Source organism: Lonchura striata, chromosome 2, assembly GCF_050655825.1.
Source record: "Lonchura striata isolate lonStrDom1 chromosome 2, ASM5065582v1, whole genome shotgun sequence".
Taxonomy (NCBI): domain Eukaryota; kingdom Metazoa; phylum Chordata; class Aves; order Passeriformes; family Estrildidae; genus Lonchura; species Lonchura striata.
Window position 1 is genome coordinate 125,242,941 of NC_140704.1, and position 25,025 is coordinate 125,267,965.

The 25,025-nt window shown below is 36.4% G+C and overlaps 1 protein-coding gene across 5 annotated transcripts in view; it reads right to left on the bottom strand.

Moving 5' to 3' along the window:
* The window catches only part of STAU2 (staufen double-stranded RNA binding protein 2), a 169,899-nt gene that overhangs the window by 44,777 nt on the left and 100,097 nt on the right, over window positions 1-25,025 (bottom strand). For 3 of the 5 annotated variants that reach the window (XM_021530600.3, XM_021530598.3, XM_021530599.4), the window contains exon 13: window positions 16,185-16,298. The exons of the other annotated variants lie outside the window; for them this stretch is intronic. In XM_021530600.3, coding sequence (XP_021386275.1) covers window positions 16,185-16,298 — 114 coding nt within the window. The remainder of the gene's footprint in view (window positions 1-16,184; window positions 16,299-25,025) is intronic. 5 annotated transcript variants of the gene reach the window in all.

The following is a 25,025-nucleotide window of genomic DNA, read 5'->3' on the forward strand; positions in this document are numbered from 1 at the left end:
TGAGATCATAAGCTCCCTTGTATCAGACCTTATTAAAATGTTCCATAAGGAAGGTAAACTCTCCAACTGTATACAAGTTAATAATTTTGAAATATCTCTGAAATGCACGTCAAATGAAGTTAGACGGTAAAACTGGTCTAGTTTGATCATTCCAGCCATATGTCAAAATTCTTCCACATTGTTGGATAACATGAAAGTGCAGCACCAGCTTCTGTCATCCTCAATTTAAAAACTTTTGATATACTACCTCTGAGCATGGAGTTGTTTAAATACTATCTCTAACATCAGTAAACTGCATGTACCACCTGCACCATGACTTGAATTACTGAAACACAACACTACACAATTAAAGAGATCTTCTCAGATTTCAGCAGAAAAAACATTGTACTGGAGAAATTTATAGCAAAAGAAAATATTTTAAATGCATTTCAAATGTGAAATATAATTTGATTCTGTATCCGATGTATACTTCATACTGGAAACACCACAGTGACAACATATTTTAAGTATGTTGATAGAAACTTATAGTCTGGGCCTGGTCTTGAAAATGCTATGGGAGTGATTTGACATACAAGTTACTCCTGTGAATTAATTTTAACTACTGACACAAGTGCTTTGTAACGACATAGAAATTTTTGCAATTTCTGTCAGAATGAATATAAAATAATATACACTACTTCCTATGTAGACAGACAGCCTGTCAGTATATTCTTTTTTTTGTTGTTGTTGTTTTTGCTCTGGGGCAATTTGGAAGAACTCTGTTCCTAATCATAGTCCTAATTTTATTATATTCAACACTGTATATGTATAAGTATTTTGACATAGGATTGGATTGGATTAATAAGTTGGTTTCAACATCACTGCTCAGATGGATGCTGCTTCCTGTACATTTGTAGGAAAATTTGCATTTTTAAGATGTCTTTTCTCTATATTTTTGACACTACATAAGGATATTATGCAAAGAGTATGCCAGATAGTTATTTAAAGAACAAATACATTATATGTAAATGCAACTTTTAATGACATTTACATAGAAAACCTACTGGGCACTGATTGATTGATTCTGAATGGGAGCCCAGCCTCATAGAAACCACATTCATCAAAAGCATCCTAATCATGCAAACATGTTAACATTTTGAACTTTATTTTCAGTACTTAAGGAATGGAATTAATGAAATAATCAAATTGAGGGGAAATTCACTCTTATTTTTCATTTATAAAGACCTACTTTCAACGTAGATAAGGCATTCTCGCTGTATTGTCTGCTTTCTCCCAAGCAAAGATTAAGAATTGATAAAAAGGGAGTAAACCCCTAGCATTGACATATAAGCATTGTAAAATGCAACTTTCAATGGGTAATCCAAAATGATGCAAGTTCCATCTCATTCAGATGCAAATCATTTATTCCAGAAAAAGACAACATTAAAAAATTGATATCAAAAGTAAGGCAAAGGCTACAGCAGCAAATGCTTAGGCACATGGTCAGAATGATATCAAGAAACAGGAAAGTGTTATTAGCAGTAGAGATAGTATTTTAGAAGTTACAGCTAAATGTGATCATGTTCTAGTATATAGAACTTGATCACATTTAGCTCTAACTTCTAAAATTTAAAAGGTATATTGAAAGATCAGATGTTTTCTGGATAAAAAAATAAGTCAAGGATGTCTTCCCTGTATTTGAAGACTAAACAAACTTAAGTTATTCTGCTTATGAGACAAGGCAGGGGTAAACTGACAGTGGACCTGCAATACCTACAAGAGAGATTTACTGGGAAATGTCTTAAGAGTATCAAAGACAAAACCAAGGTCTTTAAATAGTAGAGGAAGATGAGACTGGAAGAAAGGTGCACAACTTTTCCCCAAAGTAAAGATAAGTGATACTGAGATTTTTCTTTCTTCTGCCTGACAAGGAATGGAATGGAAACTTCAGATGCAGACTCTGAAATGCTTTTAGAAAGATTCCAGAGCCAATGCACTACACCAGTTACTCACACTGTCCAATTCACAACCTGAAAAGACATTCTGAATTCTTAATATAACATAAATCAAGACATAGCACCTGGTTATACCAATTTTAGTTAGCAACTTGGCTTGTTTACCTCCTAATTTCTACTTGAAATGGAGAACACGACTGCCAATGCGGAAGTTCACAACACACAACATAGAATCTTCTTCCGTCTGATAAAGACCATCTCCCTAAAAACTGCACTCATGATCAAACCATCAGTCAAATACCAGTCTTTGATTCTCTGGGCTGCTGCTCTCTCAATTGTGAATGATTTGTGATCTGGAACAAGGTTTTAGGAGGGAGGTCTAGGAGGTAAGTAAGAGGCATTACTCAAAACAAGACACTGCTCTTCACGATACAACCCAGCCACATAGCTCTTCTCAGGACAAGGGGCATGAATTCCTGAGATTTCAACAACAAGCCTTTACTTTTCTATGCTTCTCGCCACTTCTTTTCCTACAACTGTGAACAAACTTTTCCACTTCAGTCAATTTTGTCCAGCTGGAGGCAATGGGCATGCAAATGCCAGCCACAACGTTTTGTACAACAAAATAGAAAGAGCAAAAGAGAGTTCAAAATACAAATTACTCATTCTACTATAAAAATCATGAGACATCTGGAAAACTGCAGCTTTCATGCACCCTGGGCTTTAAAGAAATAACTATAGGAACATCAACTCTTAACATGACTGTGCTCAGAGATGTGGTGGTTTAGTCTTGAACACTTAGAAAAGAGCCCAGCTAAAACAAAGATGGGATCCTAACCCCAGACGATGTAGCTGCATTTAGTGTTTGCCTCAGGTCAACCTCCACTCGCACCGGTTGAACACCTCATATGTAGACCTACATGAGTACAGAAATGTTTACAGGATCAGGACACTTAGTCAGAATTTCTTAAAGAACTAGTGTTTTAAAAGCTGTGTGTGCTCTTTCTTATAAATACTGTAGCATAAAGTATCTCAAATCAGAAATCCAGAAGTAGAGGATGTATTTGAAACGTAGACTTAATTTTTCTCACAAGGCCTTGATTTGTACTTTAGACTTTTGTTTCACAGTCTGTATTATTTTAAAGCCTTGTGATTAACCTCTAACTTTATTAAAACTATTCAGATGAGTGCTACTACATTGTTACACATAGCACTGTCCTTAGGTTTGCTGAAAGAACACATCTTGCCTAAATAACTAAGCAAGTGATGATAAACTTTGAAACAATTTCTGGCAGGCTGTTACATCAGACTGTTTCATACCGTCTCACACTTTCTTTCATTTAAAAAAATCTTTCAGGCAAATAATATATTCTCTTTTTTATAATGTCATACATTACTTTAAAAAGCTACTTTTTGATTTAATCAAAAGTCTCTGGTACCTTCCAATCACTTTGCTTTTTTGTCTAAAGCTGAAAACTTATTGAAAAATAATGGTTTACTCCTTACCACTTTTCTCACTGTCATGATCTGAAACTAGATGTTCCTTAAGATTTTCCATAATTTTATCAAGTTCTATCCTTCCTGTTTGTTCAACTGGTTTCAGTACAGTTCTCTTCACTGCACTGCTTATTTTGTCACATTTCCCAAGTTTTACTATAACCCAGTGCTTGTTATATTGCTGTATGTTCTGGAGGCTATTGAGATATGCAGCGCTCTTGGCATGTTATTCTAAAAGGCATATCTTGTACACAGAAAATAATCTGATTCTGAAGTTAACACTTAGCTTTCTACTTTTCCTTCCAGATGATATAAAGTATAACTGTGACATTTTATTTGGTCATTGGCTTAATGCAAGTTATTTGGGGCTTTGACAGGTAAATAAAATCCTGCTGTTTACTCATGACTTGCCAACACTGTTAGGATAGGAAGATGTATGTCTAAACATATTAAAACACAGATTCATAAGGCAGATGCAGTATGACCAATATGTCCTAAAAAGTCAAAGTGTATATATATAAGTGTATATATATCTTAGAGCAGTCATTTCTCTAAATGAAGAACTAAGACCTATTGCACTGGAAAGGATTGTGTCGAGGGGTAAGTGTGGACCCACTGCCACGCTGCTCTGCTGACTCCCTGAGAAGCTGCTTTGCTTCTAAAACTTCAGTCATGAACTTCCTCAAAAGTGAAAGTTGCTTTCACCAAGCAGCTCTAGCCATATTAAAGCTATCAGCTTTTGATTTTCTTTTTCACATTTCATTACAAGTCTGTTAAAACATTTGTCATAGAGCAAAACTGAGAGTCCAAACAGCAGTTTCTTTAAAATCCCAACTACTGTTCTTTACTGAATGTTGTCTTGTATCCCTTAACACTCAGGAACACTTCAACCTGAAGAGTGAACAAAGCCATCAAAAATAGGGAGGATTCAGCCAAGATCTTTATTTTTCAGGACTATATACATACTTCTTTTATTCTGATTAAAAGTTGCAGCAAAACAAATTCTTTGAGAGAAGAGTACAAACTTTGACTCTTTCCATTTACATTTTTCTCAGGTGTTACCTTTTCTAAATGCAAAATAATTTGTTTAAAATATAACTTTCCCTTTTATATGAAAAGATAATATATATTATCCAAAACACAATTTCCTTACACTCTACTAAACACAGACGGGGATGGCTAGAGGCTACGAATCTTTAGGTTCTCCACTGATGCATAAACTAAACAAAAAAGACAACCTTACTTGTTTTAGAAAGCTTTATTAGAATAGGAATCTTTGAAGACAAACACAAAAGATTCTAATATGTTTAGATTTTATAATGTAAACAACTAATTTAATGCATCACTAATAATATACAATACTCGCCATCTTGCAACATGAATGCAAGGAAGAAACTGATGTAATCTGTGAGATATTTCAAAATAATTAATTTGAGAATAAAAAAGAACTTTTATTGTGCAAACTCTACTTGTTTGCCTTTTTAAAAGGATCAGAAAACTGCAGCACTTGGACCTTTGTTAAATGAAGGTAACAAGAAATCTTTTGAACTGGCCTCTAAATTAAGAACATGTAATTGCCTGAGAAAGGGTATTTGATCAAAAGGGTTTTAAGTGTTACTTATCAGGAGAGTTCCAAAAAACTCAAGATTCAGTTTATTTAAATGAGGGCCAAGAAACTTTCAAATTATCTTAAAGTAGTTTGACATTTCTAAATAGTGTCTTTGCCAGCATGTCAGACTTCTTCACTAGTATTTTCATTCTGTAAGGGCAAATGGGATTTTAAGCACTTCTGGATCAAGCTAATGTTTGATCCTCCTTTTAATTTCCTTAACTCCCTCTCAAACCCACATCTTCTTGCTTAATTATTTTGCAACTTATAAAACTATGGCAAACATTCTTTTGCCCTTTTTTTTCCTATTATTTTTCTCATGGACAGTCACATGATGGAAAAAAAAAAAAGTTCTATACACTGAACCTTTACTTTTTATTTAATTTGGAAGAATGATCCTGTTTTGTGGCATTCCAAAATCAAACCCTCAGGTTCTGCAGTATTATCTGCACTGATGAACTGAGGCACCCTGGGAAGCCCCACTCATAGGCACAAAGATTCATGTAAGCCCAGTTCCCCACTAAATGACTGATAGTGTATTATTATACCACTTCACATGACAATGGAATATTGAATCAAACATGACAACATAAAAATCTCCTCAATTCATAACTTCATTCAGCATGCTGTGCTAGAAAAAAGACCCAAATTATTCAAAAAAATGTTGATGCAGAAAATATTTAGGAGAGAGTATGAAATAAGACTGACTTGCTGAAGAGCCCAATGCTTTGAAGAAATGTCTAAACAGGCATTCTATGACCTCACAAACCATCTAAAATCTTTCCATTTCTGGGATAAGCCTTGTAACCAGTATCAGAAAAAGGTGTTATTTTTATCTAAGTGGCTGAGACATGGTGGGTACAGGGACTGCTCAGAGCTCCACTGCTATCAGCAGAAGAGACTTGAGGCTTTAGCACTTGCCTTACTTTATCTACAGCCAATACAAGAGATTCAGCAACAGCAGCTGCCAAAATGTCCTTTATGCAACCAAGTTTTAAATATCCTGAACAAATGTAAAGCTCTTTTACAGACAGCTGAAGAGCTGAATGCTGAGGAAAGAAAGATCTTGTTTTGTCTGCAGGTTATGCTTAGAAGAAATACACAAGGGAGGAAGACAAAGACTTTTCAGGTACTGCTGAGGAACACAGTGACTTCATCTGAACACAACCTACTGCCTTAAATTCCCTTCATAGCCCAACCTGGCAGTCTCAGCTCCAGGTCCATGTGGCAACTTCCACCCAGAGGAGCACATGGCTGGAGGTTTGAACAATGCCGCCACCAGCTGGATACCTACCCGAGGCAGGGATGGGGCTGGCTGTAGAGCAGAGCATGCATATTCCTCCAGGAAACACTGGAAATACTTTGGAAAGAGCAGTTTTGCTTTGGCCAAATCTGCTCCCAGACCCAGGATGGATATTCTGCATTTTAAACTGCAAATACTCTAAGAAATTAGAAGTTAATGGCTATAGTTTCTTTAGCTTCATCCACTTGTGGTGAAAACTGAAGGGGAAGAAGTATTGACCATCAAGTCCAGTATTGACTTGATGGTCAATACTGGACTGAGAAAAATCATAGCTTAAGTAGTTTTAACTCCCAGGAAGATAAGAATCATTCTTTTCATTATTCAGATCAAAGGGGTTAATATCAAATGAGAATTCCACCAAATTTTCTGCTCATACAGCTCTGTTGAGCAAACTATTCATTGAGTCAAAAACAGGACTGCTCTGTGGTTACCACTTTGTGCTGCTGGGGCTGCCCAGCTGTGACTCTCTGTTGCATAAGAAGGGTTCCTAAATAGGGTTCATGGTCCTGTGGGGACATGCACAGAATATAACTTAACATCTTTTGCGTCTTGCGTGAGAGTGTGAACCCCTGAGCTTATTGGTAAAATAGTTCATCATCTTTCCCACCAGTTTTGTAAATCTCAGCCATTTTCTTAGCTTCACTACAAATGCCCAAGTAAAAAATAAATTATTTTTTTTGGCTAGAAGCATTTTTTTCTTTATTTTGGACCAATTTGAACTGGTGGGTTTTTTTGAGGGGATAAAGGATCAGAGAGGAGATTTCAGACTGTAAAATCAATTATTTGTACAGCCGTAAGGATCTGTGGAAAACTAGGTCTCACAGTCTCTCTAATGATAGGGAAGAGAAAGAATGAATATGAAGAAATATTGATAAAATTTAAAGTTTAACTTAAGAGTTCACTGCTTTGGTTTTGCTCAATACCTCCATTCTAGTGTTTATTATCTCAAGTTCTGGATCCTTAAGAGAGAGAATTACTTGGAAGCAGTCTTATATTTAGCATATGTGAAGGATCTTGCTGGAATGAAGCATTAGTATTGGAACAAAAACAGTCTGTAAGGGCTACAAAATGGAAGGCACAAGTACATACAGAGCTTCTGGGGATACAGAAACTCCTGTATCAAGTGAGGACATTGCACATTTGATGCATGGAAGAGAAGGTTGGTTGGTGACTCCTTCCTGTCTCAAACAGTGAGATGTTCTGACTCAATAATCTTAGAAACCCAGTGTGACTACAAAAAGCCCGTACAGGTGATGAGTTTGGAAGCAGACAGAGGGACCTGGATTTTATGTTCAATAAGCTATAGGAAAGAGTATAAACACCTTTTTCCCTTGAGATGTCTGGCACTTTCCATCAGGGCATCAATAACAAGCATATAAAAAAGAGAAGTGAAGTAATTTTCTCAGGTAAACCATTAATCATCAAGTCAGGGTAAGTCTTCAGCTCTTTCTTGATGGGGTATTTAAAAAAAAACTTCCAAGGAAGAAAACACAGATGTCTAGGAACTGAGTTTAATCATAATGCTCCTCAATATTGCTCCACAACTTTCTCTTGCTCATACTTACAAAATTACCTGTTACTAGTTACTAATTACTTATGATTCCTGACCTCATTTATTTCCCCTCAAGTCTATTGTCAGAGCATTTATTATGAGATTCTGGCTTCTTGAAATGAATCCTTGAAACAAAGGGATGTCGGATGTCATATTTAGTTTCTGCTTGCACTGTGTAGATCAAGGGGTTGTATGATGATTGTGAAAACCAAAAACAATGAAATTTCATTTGTGCTAGATGCATGCATAATGCCAGCCGTGGGATATTATTTCAAGACAAGTGGAAAAATTAGGTGGCAAACAGAATTTTGGCAAAAGCACAATTCTTCAGATGCCACATGTGCAAATCATTATTTTGTCTTGTAGAATGGTTAAGGAAATGTAACTTGAAATGCCAATTATATAATTAGGGTGTTAAGCAACTTCACTGAAGGACAAGTGATTAAACACAAATCACCAAACAGACATAGCATTACTTTGAGTAGTGTGTGGAAAATGCCACAGAACAACTCTAGCTAGCACTGGGTGGGCAACAAAGTTCAGCGTATATATTGCTAATGTCTTTCTTTGTCTAAAATGGAGGTGTCTACAAAAGCTGGACTTTGAAAGATTTTACCAGTGCTAGAAATTAAAATGGACAAAAATAATAAAATTTAAATGCTGCCTGTCAGGAGTTTAAATGAAAGACCTAGATCTTTGTCAAACCCAACTGCAAGACAAGCTACTTGGGGGTGGGTCTCCTTCCACTTGATTTTTGCCTCTATCTCTGTTACTAACTTTCATCCAGTAGGTGTATGCCTATCCATTTTTAGCTCTTGAGTAGGAGAAGAACCTACCTCTGTTGTCTTCCCCGTGTTTTTCCCTGACAGGGAAAAATCTGTTAGATTTCTTGATAATACAAGTGGGCTGAATCTCCTGCTGAAGCGTGACAAGGCAGTAAACTGACATTTTTAGCTTTTCCAAACTTCTCCAATACCTTTCCCTTTTAAGCTTCTTCCCTTTCCTAACAGACACAGCAGCAAGAAAATTCAAGATTTTTACATTCCACCATTGTCCAACTGAGCCTTAAGTAACTGCAAAACAACCAAACCAGAAACAGATTGCAAACTTAGGATAGTGAACAGCTGGCCTGTGGTCCATGGAAGGTTGGCTCAGTGTATGCTGTTAATGCCTTTCTTGCCACTTCCACATGTTACAGTGCACTGAAAGCTTGCTAAGGTATTTTAATGCAAATAACTACTCAGGGTGCAGTTCCAAAACAGCTAAACTTCTGCAGGTCAGGGCTGCTACAGCCCTCCTCTTCTTCCCTCCATGTGCCATTCCTGATCTCCTATTTGTGCCAGGTCATGCTACTGCACAGTGAACAGCTTTATGGGTACTAAAGACAAACATTTCTACAAGAAATTAACTTTTCTGTACAGTTAATTTTTGCCTCACCTCCTTTAAAAGTAATTTTACGAGGTGGGTAAGCCAAGCCAACAGCTTGCTGCTGTGGAAAGGGAAGGCTCCCTCTCCTCTCCTCTTCAGTGGGCAGTCCTAATGTTGCCCTTGTTACAGCACTGACATTCATCTAAGCCCCACTGGATCATCTCAACTCAATTAGCTTGTTTACACCTAGCTCAGCAGTTTGGGAAGCAGCCAGGACTGGAGATGAAGTAAATGGGAAAGAACAACCAAGGCAGAGTGTCTCACCTTGAAGATACTCAAAAGCTGCCTCGATGTGGCCTGGGCAGCCTGTTCTAGATGGCCTTGCTTAAGCAGGGGCCTTGGACCAGGAGACTTCCAGAGGTCCCTTCCTACCTCAACCACTGTGTGATCCTGTGAACCTCACCACTCTTGTGAAACCTCACCAATAGCAGTCAGGAGGATGTTTCACCTTTTTTCTCTTTTTCCAACAGTCCCAAAAACATGCATGGTCTTTGTCATTCGTTACAAGCTACATGCCAAGCGTGTAAGATAGGCAGAGACTGCAACAGAAGCATTTCATACCCTGCTGTGTAAACAAACATGCATACGCAGAGCATTGAAAAATCCTATTATGCATCTTCAGCAAGAAGCAGTCACATTGGGAATCTACTCAGGAAGCCCTGAATGAGAGGACTGAAAGAGTCTGGCAAGGAGATAGGCTTGCCTTGGTTTGCATTTTTTTCCCATTCAGCAGTTAATTAGTAACCCACTTTTTGAAAATTAAAGATTACACTTCCTGAAGAAATGCGAGCATTTGATCTTGGGCTCATCAAGGAAAACTTTAGCAGCTGCCAGGGAAAAGCAAATGTTCTGTCACGTACATCCAGACTGACATAATGCAAAACAGAAGATGAAGAACATGGAGAGAATGTACCAGTACTTCCACACACAGTCGTGGGGAGCACAACAGATGAGGAAAAATATAAAATAGCAGACAACAATCCAGTGAGCCTAACTAAAACCTGATGGGATGACTCCTTACTGCAGCATCAACCTAAGAGACAGAACAGAAAATAAAACATAGTGCTATATATCAAAAGTAGTTTAAATTTCTGTCCTGCATGAACTGGTTCTTTTGGAGCATTGGGCATTCAGCTGTGGTCATGCTGACATCCCCCCAGCCTACCCCTTGAAGGAGAAGGAGACCTAGCTGTGTAACATGTTTTCATAAGATCAGGTAAAAGTCACGATGCTGAAGGGGCTGTAATGGAATTGCCAAACTTTGGGAAAACTGCTAGAAAATTTTTACTTATTAAAACTTAAATTTTATCATTTTATTGAAGAAGCCACCCTGAAGAAATGATAACTGCATTTACAAAAAGTAAAGTAGAAATAAGCTGACAAATGAAGCATATAACATCACCTAAGAGGAAAAAAAAATATAAAAAAAGGATACATGATGTTTTTTAAAGAAAACCTGAACATTTTTTTTTTTTTTTGACCATGTCCAGGACATAAAAACCCACTGTGAAGTAAATCTTAACATCTAGAAAATACTAACTTCTCATTAAAAAAAAAAAAAATTAATTGGTAATTTATGTAGTGTCCAGTCAGTCATCTGGTTTTCTGGTATGGAAAGGTATCTTAATAAAAAACACAGCCCATTTATCTTTTCTGGTTATTGCACTGGACAATTTTTTATCCTCTGCATACTCAATGACTACACCTTTAGCTATTTTGGTTTTTGTAAATTCTCTAGATGCTGCTTCCTGAGCATGATCTACAAGCAATTCTGAGACCAAAAAAGAGATGTGGAGCTGCTTTTCAAAACTTAATGCTCCAAGCACCTTCCCTTGAGCCTGTCACTCATCTCTTTTGTTCCTTGAGAACTATTCTTGCCCTTCCTGTATTCAAATGCCACCAGGAGCTGATCACACCTGGGCATCCCCAGTCTCTGTTAACCCTGTCCAGAAACGCCTGTTTGCAGGCCAGCAGTGGTGGTTGGATACAGAGCACATTTCAGTTTGCTTGCCACTGCTGTCTGCCAAGCTTTTCATCAGTGATTTCTGAAACTGCTGAGTGTGGCATCTTCCTTTCAGTACATCCTCTCCATGTTGGGCTCTCTGATAAAGTCTATCTTATCAGTAGCTCTTCCACTTCTACAATTTCGTTCGTTCTCTTTCCAGCTATTTTTATACTTGAAAATAAAAGTGTTATTAGTGGTAGATTAAATATAACATTGAAAGTTTGGTATCTTCCTGCAAAATAAAAGTATTTAAAAATAAATTCTGTGCATTGCAAAGTGCAGAAGAGTTCTAAAGCTACAGTCTAATATAAAATATAAATATAATGGATAACATTAAGAAAGTAAGGAATAAAAATATAGGCATAAAATGTTCATTGATATCACTTTAACAGCACAATTAGGTGAAGTAAACAGCTGAACTCAGTAATAAACAAATCTACAGTACTGCCAGCTCCAACAAACATGCATAAGATTAAAACCTCCAAAATCACCAAAAAGTATTAATACAATGAGACTTTAAGACAATGGACTGCTCTTTGATCTGCCTCCTGAAATTCAAGCAAAGAACTGGTCACTCCTCAATGAACATTAAGTTACTTGGAGTTAAAAATTCACTTGTTCAGGCAGAGTACTCCATGGCAAGCATTCTGAAACTCAAAATGGGCCCAAGCTGTTCTTTCTCATCACTAGCACTGACTTTTAAATAATTTTATTTTAAAATGAATGTTCATACTTTCAATTTGCCTGCTGTTCAGTAAGCCTTAAGAATGCACCCAAGATGTTTATTCTTTCACAGCTATGACAACTACAGGAGTGTGATACCCCAAAGCACTCCATCACTCAGAGCAGTAACTTCCAGAAAAACAATTATTATAAAACCACTAAAGATGGTAACATGGCAAGTTTCTAAAATATACATGTAAACATGGAAGCTGAGTTTGACATTGGTTAGTTCAAGGCATAGCAGAAGTATATCACTTCTCAGATTGAAAATAAGTCACAGGCTGTCTTGTTTGACAGAGGGCATCAAATTTAACCTAGCTACCATTATAGTGAATCCAGTGATATTTGTTGAGTGCATTTACTACAACTTTAAGGTATTGACTAGAATCCTCCAGGGAAAACAAATCTCCATTTCCTATAATTGCTAGCATTACAACTTCTAGCTTACAGTTCTTAGTATGCCTGCACTCAAGAATTCAAAGAACTCTTCATGTGTCACAGTTCACTAAAACTGGAAGATATTTATTTGTAGCAGTAACAAGAAATTCAGGTTTCAGTACTTTGAGATGTAGCAGTGCAGATATCTTTTTTTGATGGGGTTTTTGATCACCCCTTCTGCTTAGCTCTAACTTTTTCTCTTTATCACTCTTCTGTGGCCTTCAGATATTCACTTATTGAGAAAATCAATAGAAAGTGGTGACCATTTTACTAGCTACTTGTAACTAAATTTTACTGAAAAATACCTTCAGAGGATAGTTACTGCTAAGGAAAGAGAATTTTAGAGTTATAGTCAGGTAACGAGAAACAGAAAAAATAGAAAGAAATAATTTAGGAAAAAAAATTATGAACTCCATTACATTTTTAAAAAAGAGGTTGGCATACCTGAATGCAAGACCTAGCAAAACATGTGGCAGGATAGACTGCAGTGGTGCTTTAGGGATGTTTCCCCTTTTTTTTTTTTTTTTTTGTCAAAAGAAAAATGAAAGATCAGGAATTGCTTCCACAATACTGCTTTATGACCAAATGAGATATGGCTTGTCAATCAGACATTTGAAATACACACTAATTAGTGTACCAGTATGGTATGTTTACATTAATCTGAAATTGCTCAGATGAAGTATGTGGGGAAAATATTTGAACTCATTAAAATCACAAGCTAAACCAATCTAAAGAATGAAAACTCCCTACAGAGTACAGGAAAAGAGCAAGAGACTTGAAAAACTGCAGTGTCAAGTCTTGACATATTTGAAACAGCCAGATAATGTACTTATGTAGGATTGTAACCACTTTGGTATCTACTGGGTAACAAATCTTCCACTGGATATGAGTATGGATATGAATAGGGAGACACATTACAAAAGACAAGTCCAATCTAAAAGGTATTCTATAGTGCTGGAGATGTCATTGGCAACATAGTTTTTTCTTTTTTTTTTCTTTTAATTTCTATTTTTTTTAATCAGCTGTCACATACCACAGTATCGTGGTTCTTCTGCCACAATATAATGACAAACCTGTATATATCTTTTATTAGATACTCTCACACAATACTTTTCACTCCTTTTCCACCAAAATATTCCAGAGTCTTGTTCCTAAAGTGTTCCATAAAAAACCTTTAGAAATTATAGAATCAATATTTTAAAACAAGTGTGAGGAAAAATTATCTTCATAAGCACAGAAGCTGACAGTTCCTGATGTCAAACTATGCCAGGCCTCACTACTGAGGCAGAAATCACCATCCTTCCCTGAAATCACAGGCTTCCAAGTGATTAGCCCATCCTAATAGCCATAAAATACTACAGACATGATTTTAAACTAACAGATCACAAAAGCTGAAGAAGAATTTCTAAAATTCAAGGTTTATAGCACAGTTATCTTGAACTTATTTAATTTGACACAAATATGAAGTTCAGTTTGACAAAGGTGCAGCATTTCTGCCTCCTATTTTTAAAAGAATAACCATCAAACCAACCTACTGTGAGTAAAATTGTAGGAAACAAGGAAAGACACACCAAGCACCCAGGAAGAACAGAGAAAAAGTAAAATTTATTTTAGTTAGTCAATTAATAGCCCTAATTTTGTCATTAATTTATTAATTCCAGTGTCTTGACTTGCTAATGATTAATTTTTTTCTCTTTTTATTATTTTATTCAGGTGATGGAAAATGATACTTTAATCTAGTCCTGCTACCTCCCTTATCAAACACAATCCATCAATAGCATCCCTCCTCCCCAGAAAATGAAATTCCTTTGACAGTTAGGAAAGGTATGAGCAGAAATTTGTGTGTCCTGTCCAGTGAGTGGATCTATTTTGTGAGACACTGGTTAGCATTTGGCTTTCAGATTATAATTTTCTTTTGCTCTTGGCTCAGATGAAATCTTTGCACGAGTGATGTGGGTTCAGTAACACAATAACCACCAACCACCCCATCATGCAATAACAAAACATTTATCTTTCCATTTTAAGAACCCTTTGGAAAATTACATAACTAAAACCAATTATGAACAGGTTTTTAAACTTCAAATTGAAACAAGATGAGGAAATTCTGGCTACATAATGGCCTGAGTAAATTTAATTCTACCTATTTGTGAATGTGCTATGTTACAATCTTCATCTATGTGATTTTATGCAAATTTTTTTTCTTCTCAGAAGAATATCCTGTTTGGAGCACGGAGAGGGTACATTTGGGATGAAACTAAATGCTTGCACATAACCTGGAATTTCCTAATTTCTGGGTGCTTGATTTGCAGGCTCAATACAACATTTTCATTTAGAGGTCTTAAATATATAATTATTCAGATGCCTTAAATGTGCTTTTTGCTTACAGAGTCTTTTTTCTGTTTACATATCATACTCTAGCCTAAATAAATGCTAAGACAAAGGCCAAGCTGGCTGGTAGCCCAGAATGTAGTTGTTACCAAATTGACAGGGACCACCTTAAATTCATTGAAATGTCTAAATATCATACTTGTGTTATAACGATATTTTAAAAGCCTAACCTTACTGAAAGAAAAATGGGACAGCTTTAGAGCAGCATAAACAAGTTGCTGGATGAAATGAGAAGTGAATATCAAAGTATGGTCTGACTTACCACAGCTCTCCATTACTGTAAAACACCAAATACTTAAGGGCAGGAAGTATCCTCATGTTACCATGTAAATAACTAATGGCCTTAGTTTATGTTAAAAACTAACTTAGGAACTTTCAATAAAAAACCCACCAAACAAAAACATGGCTAAGAGCGTCTGAAACTTTTCCCCAAAAATAACTAATTCTGCTAATTCTTAAGGCAGCTTTCCTTTTTTTTTTCCTTAGAGATCTTGCATAGAGTCTGATAAAATGTACAGCAAATGTGAACACAGTACCATTTAAAGATAACCTGCAAAGGCAAGTAAACATGGCAATTTTTTCTACTCTACTGAAGATATGAAAGGCACAAGGCTTGGTTTAATGTTTTCTTCTGCTTGTTTCCTTTTTGCTTTTAATACTTTCAGAGTATCAAAGTCTTGTCTTGCTTTTAAACATACGAGTGTTGGAGGAGGACAAGACAACAAGAATGGAAGTCCCCCTCAGTTCCCATCTGAAGCAACAGGGTGATAAATGATTAACATTGAGACTTCTTTTTTTCTTCTGGCTGCTTGCCAGAAGATTGAATTAAATGTTTTAGCAACAGCCAAACAAAATGGGAGTTTTACACAGTCTGATTAAAAACGCCTTCCTCCTCTCAAATGCCAGTTTCTTGTGACAGATGATGGCTAGAGATGATGGCTTCATCTCTCTACTTTTCCAACTACTCATAATCTTCTAACAAAAATAGGATAGACAAGACCTGATACATGCATAACAGGAAATAAAACCTTTGCAGAAACCTTACATCTGACTTTAAAACCAAAGCAAGCTCTTCAGGCTTTCCTAATATATCTTAAAAATATGTAAAAGGCAATATAGTTCTGTCTCCATCTCACTCTTTAGATCTAATCAGGATTTTAGTAGTGCAAGAGAGGCAAATCCCTGTGACAAGAACATGCCATATGAAAAGGACAAGATGTGTCAAAATTTTAAATTTACTAACGCTGACATTCTGGCCTTACCAGATATCAATAAAATTACAAGAGTGTGTGGTGAAGGTATTATACCTGGTCATGGCTGGCTTCAATGGAGCTTCCGATACCTTGGAAAGTCATCTGCACAGGAGACAGTGTCAAACAGGTCAAACACTCTTTGCCATTTTGTCTATCACTGTAGTGTACCTATAACAGAATAACATACGTAATCTGCTAAACGCCACGTTTGCACAAGGGAGTCATGCTAAAATACTGTCCCTTTTCAACAAGCTTGTAAGAAGAATTCCAGACATTTACATTGAATTCATCTTTAATATCAAAAAAGGAGTGTGTAAAATAGTCTAGATAGTCACATGCTGAACTGGGGCCTAATTTTCCATGATATGCCTGTTGCATAATTTTTGAAGTGCTGAGTTCTTCACATTCTAACATCTTTCAGATTGAATTCAAGATGTTGTATCTATATAAGAATCTAGCTTCAAGTTAAATTTTCCAACCTACATGTCATTCTTAACAGCATACTGTAGCTTAGTTATAAAACACCCAAGTAAATCATTACAACCTTGAAAAACTTGCCAATAATAGTTTAAATTTTTCTATTTTAATTTAATTTCTAGCAAAATCCACTAACACTTTTGACATTTCTATTATGACACATATTTCAATTAAATCAAAATGACAGATAAAATGGAGAAATCCCATTCTTCTTGAGGTGTCTAGACTATCCTTTTATAAATGTAACTCATTCCCTGTGGGCATCAAGATGTGCATGTTGAACCTGAACTTGCATGAAATACAAAAAAATATAGTGCTTCTACTTGAATTATTCTCTTTGTCTTCAGGTTCCCTTCAGATGGTTTTTAAATCCCCTAAAGAAAGGATGGATTTCAACATGGTGAAACAAAATGAAATTAAATGTAGCTAGCATTTCATTATTAAGAACATGTTGCCACTCATGCTGAATTGTTGAAATATTAACAGTTCTCTTCATAGCTCCTGACTTCTAGACAGGCAGATCAAGCACTTTGTTCTACAGGAGAGGTGGAATTTAGTTTATGGTGGTAATTTACATTGACTATGTGACCCCTGTCAGAATTGGAAAGAGAGATCAACTCTGCTGGAGACAGACCTTTTATGTTAGTATCTATTTACAGCTGTATAGCTCTCAGGCAGAAGGTGCATGGTAAAGCCTCATCCTGACTTTTAGGCTACAAAATCTTGCTATTTCTAAAGACAGTTAGGAACTACATTAGGTTTATTCCTGTGGAAACAGTTTAGTGACAATATGACAATTGTAAACTGTGTATTAAATCCCTTGTGCCTAACTCTTCTCTGCCACAGGTGCAAATTGAGAATACTTTAACTGAAGTAAAACCAGTGCAAAACTGGTTGAGTAAGAAGAAAACCATGCTGCTGCTATGTTTCAGAATTACTTTACTGACAACACACCAAAACAAGTTTGCTGTGGCCAAAAGTAAGATACAGAATGCAAAAGTCTTGTACTGTGTATAGAAATACTGATTTCATTCAGCCCTTCTTAAGGCTTTCTGGATTATTCCTTTCTCTCTCCCTCTCAACTCCCACAGTATGAGCCTACTAAATTGCTTGTGGCTCTCTGCCAGAAAAGCCATACTACTTACTTAGAAACCACAAGAGGCCCCTTCACATATACAATGGTTTAACTTTGATTAATTGAAAGAGGTATGAAGGTATGAAATTTGGCTGACAAATATAAACTGAAGTCCTTTAAATGTCAGGGACTACTGTTATGACAAAGGCTTATCAAGCTTCCACAAGTAGTTGCAAAGTAGAATTTCTGCTGAGTATGTGTTGTGGGAATGCGATGTGAGAAATGGGGCAGCAAAGATCAAGAGGATGGTTCTGTGCTGCAAATATGACATTGCAAAAGAGGCAAAATCTGGTGACCAAGAAAAGCGCATATGTAGAAATGGGGAAATGGCACTTTCTGAACTGTACAGCAGGTTAAGTTTTAATCAGAATGAGTATACAATTCACTAGTGTCCACTGGAATTAAGAATGACTAATAAGCTGAAAGAACAGGACATGCCAGAGGAAAAAACTATTAGTATTTCATGACACTACTATCTGCAATAGCAGGTTTGACTCACAAATCCCTTTAGAATCCCACATTGAAATTGCAGTAAAGTCAGAATTTCGGTATAGGCTTAACTTTCCCAACGATATTTCATTAGGCACTTTTGGCCTCATCTCTATGTATCAAGGCCATTATTTCATAATTCCTCAGACAACAGTTTTCTAATTATTTCTTGCTCTGATGAAGCTCTTCAGCTGAACCAAAAGAAACACTTTCTATATTAATGATATGAATAGTGATATAAAACACAAAAGACTGGAATTTAAATAGGAACAAATAAGACTTTGTCCTTTCATCAAATCTCTCTAGTCTACAGATTTGTGCAGTCAGAAGAAACATTCAGACTTCTACATTTGGCATGCGTATGTGCAATTTCCCAGTAATCCTGTTTTGTTATTTATCAGTCCAGTTGCTACATGTTCAAACTACATTATTCCTTTCCCCTTCAAGTTTGATCTACGAGCCAAAATCTGGGGCTTTTTTATTTACCTATTAGAGCAGAATGTCCAAATAAGGGACTCAGAAAGAAATAATAGTAGTCAAATAATTATCAAATAGCCCAAATAGCAGAAGATATTTCTTGGGTTTTGGCCAGCAGCATGTTGCAAATATTTCAGTTTGCATGTCCCTGCTATTATTACTAAGCCTGGGAAGAATCTGGACATCTATAAAACTCTTTAAAGAATATCATATCCTTTAAAGCAGAGCACAGCAAATACCTTAGTCAGTATCTGTGGTCAAGGAGTGATAACTGAAGGCTGGCCAAATGCTCTGATGGTGATTATGAAGCCATTGTTGAGATTCACGACGACAAAAACAAGAAGTTTCTAAGTTCCTCTGTGCCTTAAAGAGTCAGGGTGCTTAACTACAGCCCATCTCACCATACCTCTGTTAGGCAGGTAAGGACACTTTGTGGACAGATTTTAAATGACTCATCCAAGCTGGATGGGACTGACTGGCAGTGCTGGGACTATAACCCATCATTAAGGTCTCTGCCCTAACCACAATTGGTCATTTTCTCTTTCCATATGTTATAGAGGTAAAAACAAAAGAGTTATGAAAATAATTACTCTCTGTGTCCAGGACCTAATTTCCTGGCTTCACTTTTTATAATTAAGGCACATTCACAGATTAGTTCAGTGCATTTAAGGATTAAACAGCAATGAAATTTCACTCATTAAAATTCAGAATGTTTTATTTAGATAACATATAAGCAGAGATCTGATGGAAAATAATTAGGATCTGGTTAGAAAACAAGGCCAGAATACAGATATCTCTAGCAAGAGTTGTGCAAGTTTCTGCGTAAAATGCAAGACTCCAGCCTCAGACTATTATGAGTGATTTACATGTAATTCTCCTCCAAGGCTTGTCTACACAGCACAAAGCGGTGTCAGCACAACAAGATCCTGGCAATAATTCTAAATGAGATTTCTCATTTATTGGGAAAAGCACACAGCACTGCCAGCTTTTCTCCTGGGTAACTACATACACCTGAGATAAATCATGTACACCAGCTCAAGAATTCCAAACACAGCACTCCACTGCAGGGCACAAAACCTCCCTGCATAAAACACAAATGACATTCCTGATGCCAAAAACCAGAAACAAATTATAGAAGTATATTTTTTCAAAATGCCATGGATTTACTCACACATGTATGTTTTCATTATCCATATTCATATGACATGCAAATGTATATTCATTTTGCTTCAGTCAGGAACAAGCAGCATGGTATGAGTACGTGTGGATGGGTACCATTCACTGGAGTGTGTATATAGAAATTTATGTGAAGGTCTGAAACCACTTGACAACTTATGCTGAAATTTGGCCCTTGTTTTCAGTATTTTAAATTACTGAAGAGATGCAAATATTCTGATGGGTGTTTATAGCTACACATAAAGGAAGATATAAGATGAATGTTTACAGTGTTACAAATGAATGGGGAATGGCATAGCCAGAATTCTTAATTTTGTATTTTATTTTATACAAGAGAAAGTAAACTACACTGAATAAAACTGTAGAGGAAATTACATTTTAGGGTACTTCTCTCATAATGCTGCTTCACAAGCAGGAAATTTCCCATTTATCTCATATTTATATAAAGATGTCTCTTCAATCTACCTTTACTATAATACCCCTCCCTTCTTGCAGGAGTTCTAATGAAAAATGCAAAAAATATTTCAGGATTTATCTTGCAATAAGCTGCTTTAAAATCTAGACCAATAGACAATTTCAGATAATGTCCACAGTTAAACTGCAGAAATTGTTTTGCAAATAAAATGTTCCTAACTTCAAGAACAGCGCAGTCTGTTGACCTTTAACATGCATGTCTGAATTTGAACATCTATCCTTTTGCATGGACAAGGGCTGTGGTTTACTGAATCACAGACAGAGGAGGGTGAGAGACCTGTTGTACTACCACTTAATCATTAAGCTTGACTATAATATCCCAAACTACTCTTAGAAATGAGTTAACTAGCAAGAGTCTGAAGAGAGCACAAATAAAGGCTACTCTTTTCACACACTGCTGCTTAGATGTTCACAGTTTGAAACACAACTTCTGTCAGGACATTTTCTTTCTTGAACATTTAACAGTTAAAAAAAAAATACAAATTACCAAAAGAAAGAAGTCATCTGTGACACTGGAGTTCAAATTTCCAAACTGAAAACTACTCTGAGTCAAAGCATCAGCAGGAGTCTTAGAATGCTAGACAGAAATAAACTAGGTAATAAAATGCCATTATATTCAGCAACGCACAAATCTTCTGGATCGACAAGCCTGGACTATTTTGTTAGAACAAAGGATGGTATTCCTTTAAATCTGCCCCTTAAAGGGAGAGTACCCAATTTAGTCCTGAGTTTACAGAATAGTTTCCAAGATTTTACATAGGCTTGGATTTACAGCAACAAGAAAACCAGAATAGGCTCAGAAATTGGATGTTAAAATAGTAATTTTGATTTGGACAAGAGCCTCATGAAGCAGTTTACTTCCTTTGGCATCTTGGTGAAAAGCTTTATCTTCCATATGGGTCTTTTATCTTCCACTTTATGTTGTTCATCTACAGTTAGTCATGTCAACTATCAAAGAAAAAAATGAAACAAACCTGTCTGAGCTCCAAGTCTCTTTCATGATTATTTATTGGTGAAGAAAAACTTCAGGCACAAAAATAAATTTAATATACTTGTTAATTTCAACCATTTTCTCAAAGCAAATTTTAGGAGCTTTCACCGTATTGTAGTACTTAAAAGCATGAATCCTTGTGTTATGTATTATCCATAGAGGTTTCCTAACAAATATTACATCAGCTCCTTCAGACACAGAGCAGTATGAGAGAGATTCCAAATACCACTTTTCAGTCTTACTACCTGTTTAACAATTCCTTTTTTCTTTTTTTTTTTTTTTTTAGTAAAAATGAAACAAAAAAAGAGGGAAAAAATCCTATCATCTAGACAAATTTTTTTTTAAAGTTGAATAATAGACAGAAAAACCAAACCCAAGTTGGAAAAAAAATTATCCCAGATGAAATAATAAGACATACACTTAAAAAATTTAAAAAAAAATCAGAAAAAAAGCATTGAATCAAACTGTTTCCTGCAATGCTGGAGTTCCTTGATGTAGTGCAATTACTAAATATAGTATTTTACTAATCTCAGCAGGGTGCTGGCTAACTGCATGCCCGTCAGATGTTTTTAACGGCCACCCCCTGTGGAACAAATCTAAGGAGAGTATGAAAAACACCCACATTTAAAAAAGCCCCCTTGCTAGATCATTAAGGAAAGATAAAGGCCTGTACATTGGGATGTGATATATAACACAATCATTGTGCCAAGAAAACATATGTTTGATTAGCGCGCCTCAGGTTCATTAATCGCCGTGTCTGCCGCACAGCAGTGGCTACAGCTTCCTCCGTAGCTACTGCACCAAAGGGTAAAGACACTTGGTAGCTTAAAGACTGACAGTTCAGCAGTAAATCTTCAGCTATTCCAACATGCCTCTCTCGCACAGTTTGAATAGCAGCTGTATCATAGCCTTAAATCTTCATTAAAATACAGTCCTAGGGTTTAGACTACGAAATAAACCATTACTGCACCATAAATAGGCAACAGCAAGCAGACTAAAGGCATTGTCACAGGTTACTGCAGCAGTATTTCATGCTCCTGGCTACAGTAAGGCAGACACTTGACATCTACAAAACTAGCAAAGTACAAATAAAAAGGAAAAATATATTTGATATGGTTTCCAAAGACAATATATAAAATATCTGCTAAATGCAAAGCAATTATGAGCCAAAGAAGCTTGTACAGGTTTTTTTTTTCCTGCTATTTAGCTATCCTCTGTATTCAGAGCTCCTGTTTCAGTGATTCATGAGAACTGGAAGGTCAAGCCATATATTATGCTCAGTCAAGCAAGGGAAACCCAGCTCTGTCCGACCTCTAGATGTGATGTTTGATTTCACAAAAGAGAAAGTCAGCTGCCATCATAGCATAGAGGATAATCAATGCAGTAAGGTGCTTATTGCTCACCTTGCATCTGTTAAATCTTAACCCAGGTATGTATTTATACAGGCAGTGCTCCTTTGCAGCACATGCAAAGTGAGCAGCTATGTTTACAATGGCCAGCACTGAGAGGTGGAAAAAGACCTGTTTGTCTGATAGGAAAGCTGAAATTCAGGAAATGGGACTTTCTATTAAAAAAAAAAAAAATCACACACATTGAAAACTACTTGGCCACCCTGTTCACTTCCTCTATTCTGTAAATAAGATACATATTTTTTTGTTGACATAGGAGAGAGTAGTTTAACTACACTGAGTTTAAACATTCAATACAACCTTCTCCCTAAATAATAATAAAAACGTGATAAAAACTAATAAATTAATTATTCAGAAATTAGCACAATGCAAAGCCCTACAAAATGATGTAAACTATAGTTGATACGTTATTGCAGAAACAACTTGTCTGCCATACACAAAACAGGTAAATAGGGTGTTTCCAGAGAGAGGAACTTTAATTAATTTTATAATTCACAGTCAAAGGAAACATGAAAAAAACTGGCAATCCTGAGATCTCCTGTTTTTATCACATGGCCTAAAAAGTAGGAGGGAGGTGAGAGGGTGTGTTTTGCTAATAACATTCCCTGAGGATGAGCATGGTATGGAGCATTAGTGGATGAGCCTGTGTTTTGGGTACAACCTGAACAACTGATGACACAGAGAGGAACATAGTTTGGAAAGACAAAATTGCTTTAGTTTGAAATAACTTTCTAGCAACAGCATGAATGGAAATAAGTTCTCAGGAACACTCTTTTTAAGGACTAAGGTTGTCACTGAAGTGATGAGTGAAGCAAACATTAATGATTCTCTGTTTACAAACTACGTGTGAAAGCCCCAAATGCTGTGTTAATGAAGGGAGAACAGGATCACTGTGAAACTGTGAATAGAAAATCAGCTCCTGAATTGGCTAAGAAATCTGATGCTGGTACAGACACTGATGTTGTGCACTAACCTAGAAATAGTGCAGTATGCATAAAGAACCACATTTCTTTAATTAAAACAAGAAATAATCATTTCACTTCCAAAAATTACCCTGCTCCATTGTGCTTTCAGTTTTGAATGAGACTGAAGGAGAAGATATCCAAATAAATGCTCTCTAAAAGCCTCAGCTTCCGTTACAGAGAAGAATAAACTCTAACTTGTCTCCTTTCTTCTTCTTCTTCACCTTTTCTTGTTGCTTCTCTTTTTAAGGGTTTTTTTCTTGAGAGCTGAATTCCCTTACTATAATTAAAACTAAACCCCAGTCTGCTATGAATTCACCACTGCACCTTCATATTTTTGCCAACTGAAACTTCCAGTCTTTCAAAGTTTGGGCTCTATTCCAAGCCAAGGTCTGTAGCTAAGTTATCAAGTCACATTAGGATTTACTGAGAAAGATTTTGGCAGAGAATGCAGTCCGGTGTGTTCAGTGCTAGCTGCAGTATTTTGAGAGATCCTTATAGCTTTTAAACTTTCTCATACATAAATCCCCTAAATTCTAAAATTGGCTATCAAAATATAACTCACATTTTTTCCACAGACCAAGTTACATGCAGGGATATGTGGGAGGATTTCAAACCCTTATTTTCAAGATGCCAAGAAGACAAGTTAAAATGTTACCAAGGTGACATCCACACTACACCTGAGGACCCACACACTGCCAGTAGCCAGTTATTCTCTGTTTGCCTTCTTTCCTTTCAGAAACTGAAACAAAGAAGAGGCACCTGGCTGTTTCTGGAGACAAGAAGAGCAAAACTTCAGCATTGGTGACTAAAGGGCTTGAAACAGGGAGAAAAGTAATGATGGCTGGAATAGAAGAAAGCTAGTTTAGATAGAATTCTGGACCAGCTAGTTGGATAACTAGTGCTAGATTTGCATTCGTTTTCCTAATTCTGCATAGAGTCAATTTGGAAACACTCTTTCTGCAGCAAACACTACCTCCTGCAGTATATTCTGTGAACAAACAGGCTATGTTTCCATATTGCATACCTTTCCTTGTGGAAACTCATGAGAATGATTTTTATGTTTCTTTTCTTGCAGAATGCTACCACCATTTTGACTTCCTTTAAGGTCAAAAATAGGATCATATGAACTAGATGGTGTGTAGTCCACAGAATCATTTCTGAAATAAATGGAAACTATAAAACCACTTCTTGTAGATCTACCTTGTCTCACTGCCATCAACTGTTGTGCTGCCTACCTTCCCTCAGAAGTTAGGTGATTAAGAAAACCTATAAACCAGAATGCAATGAAGTCCAGGTGCTTTG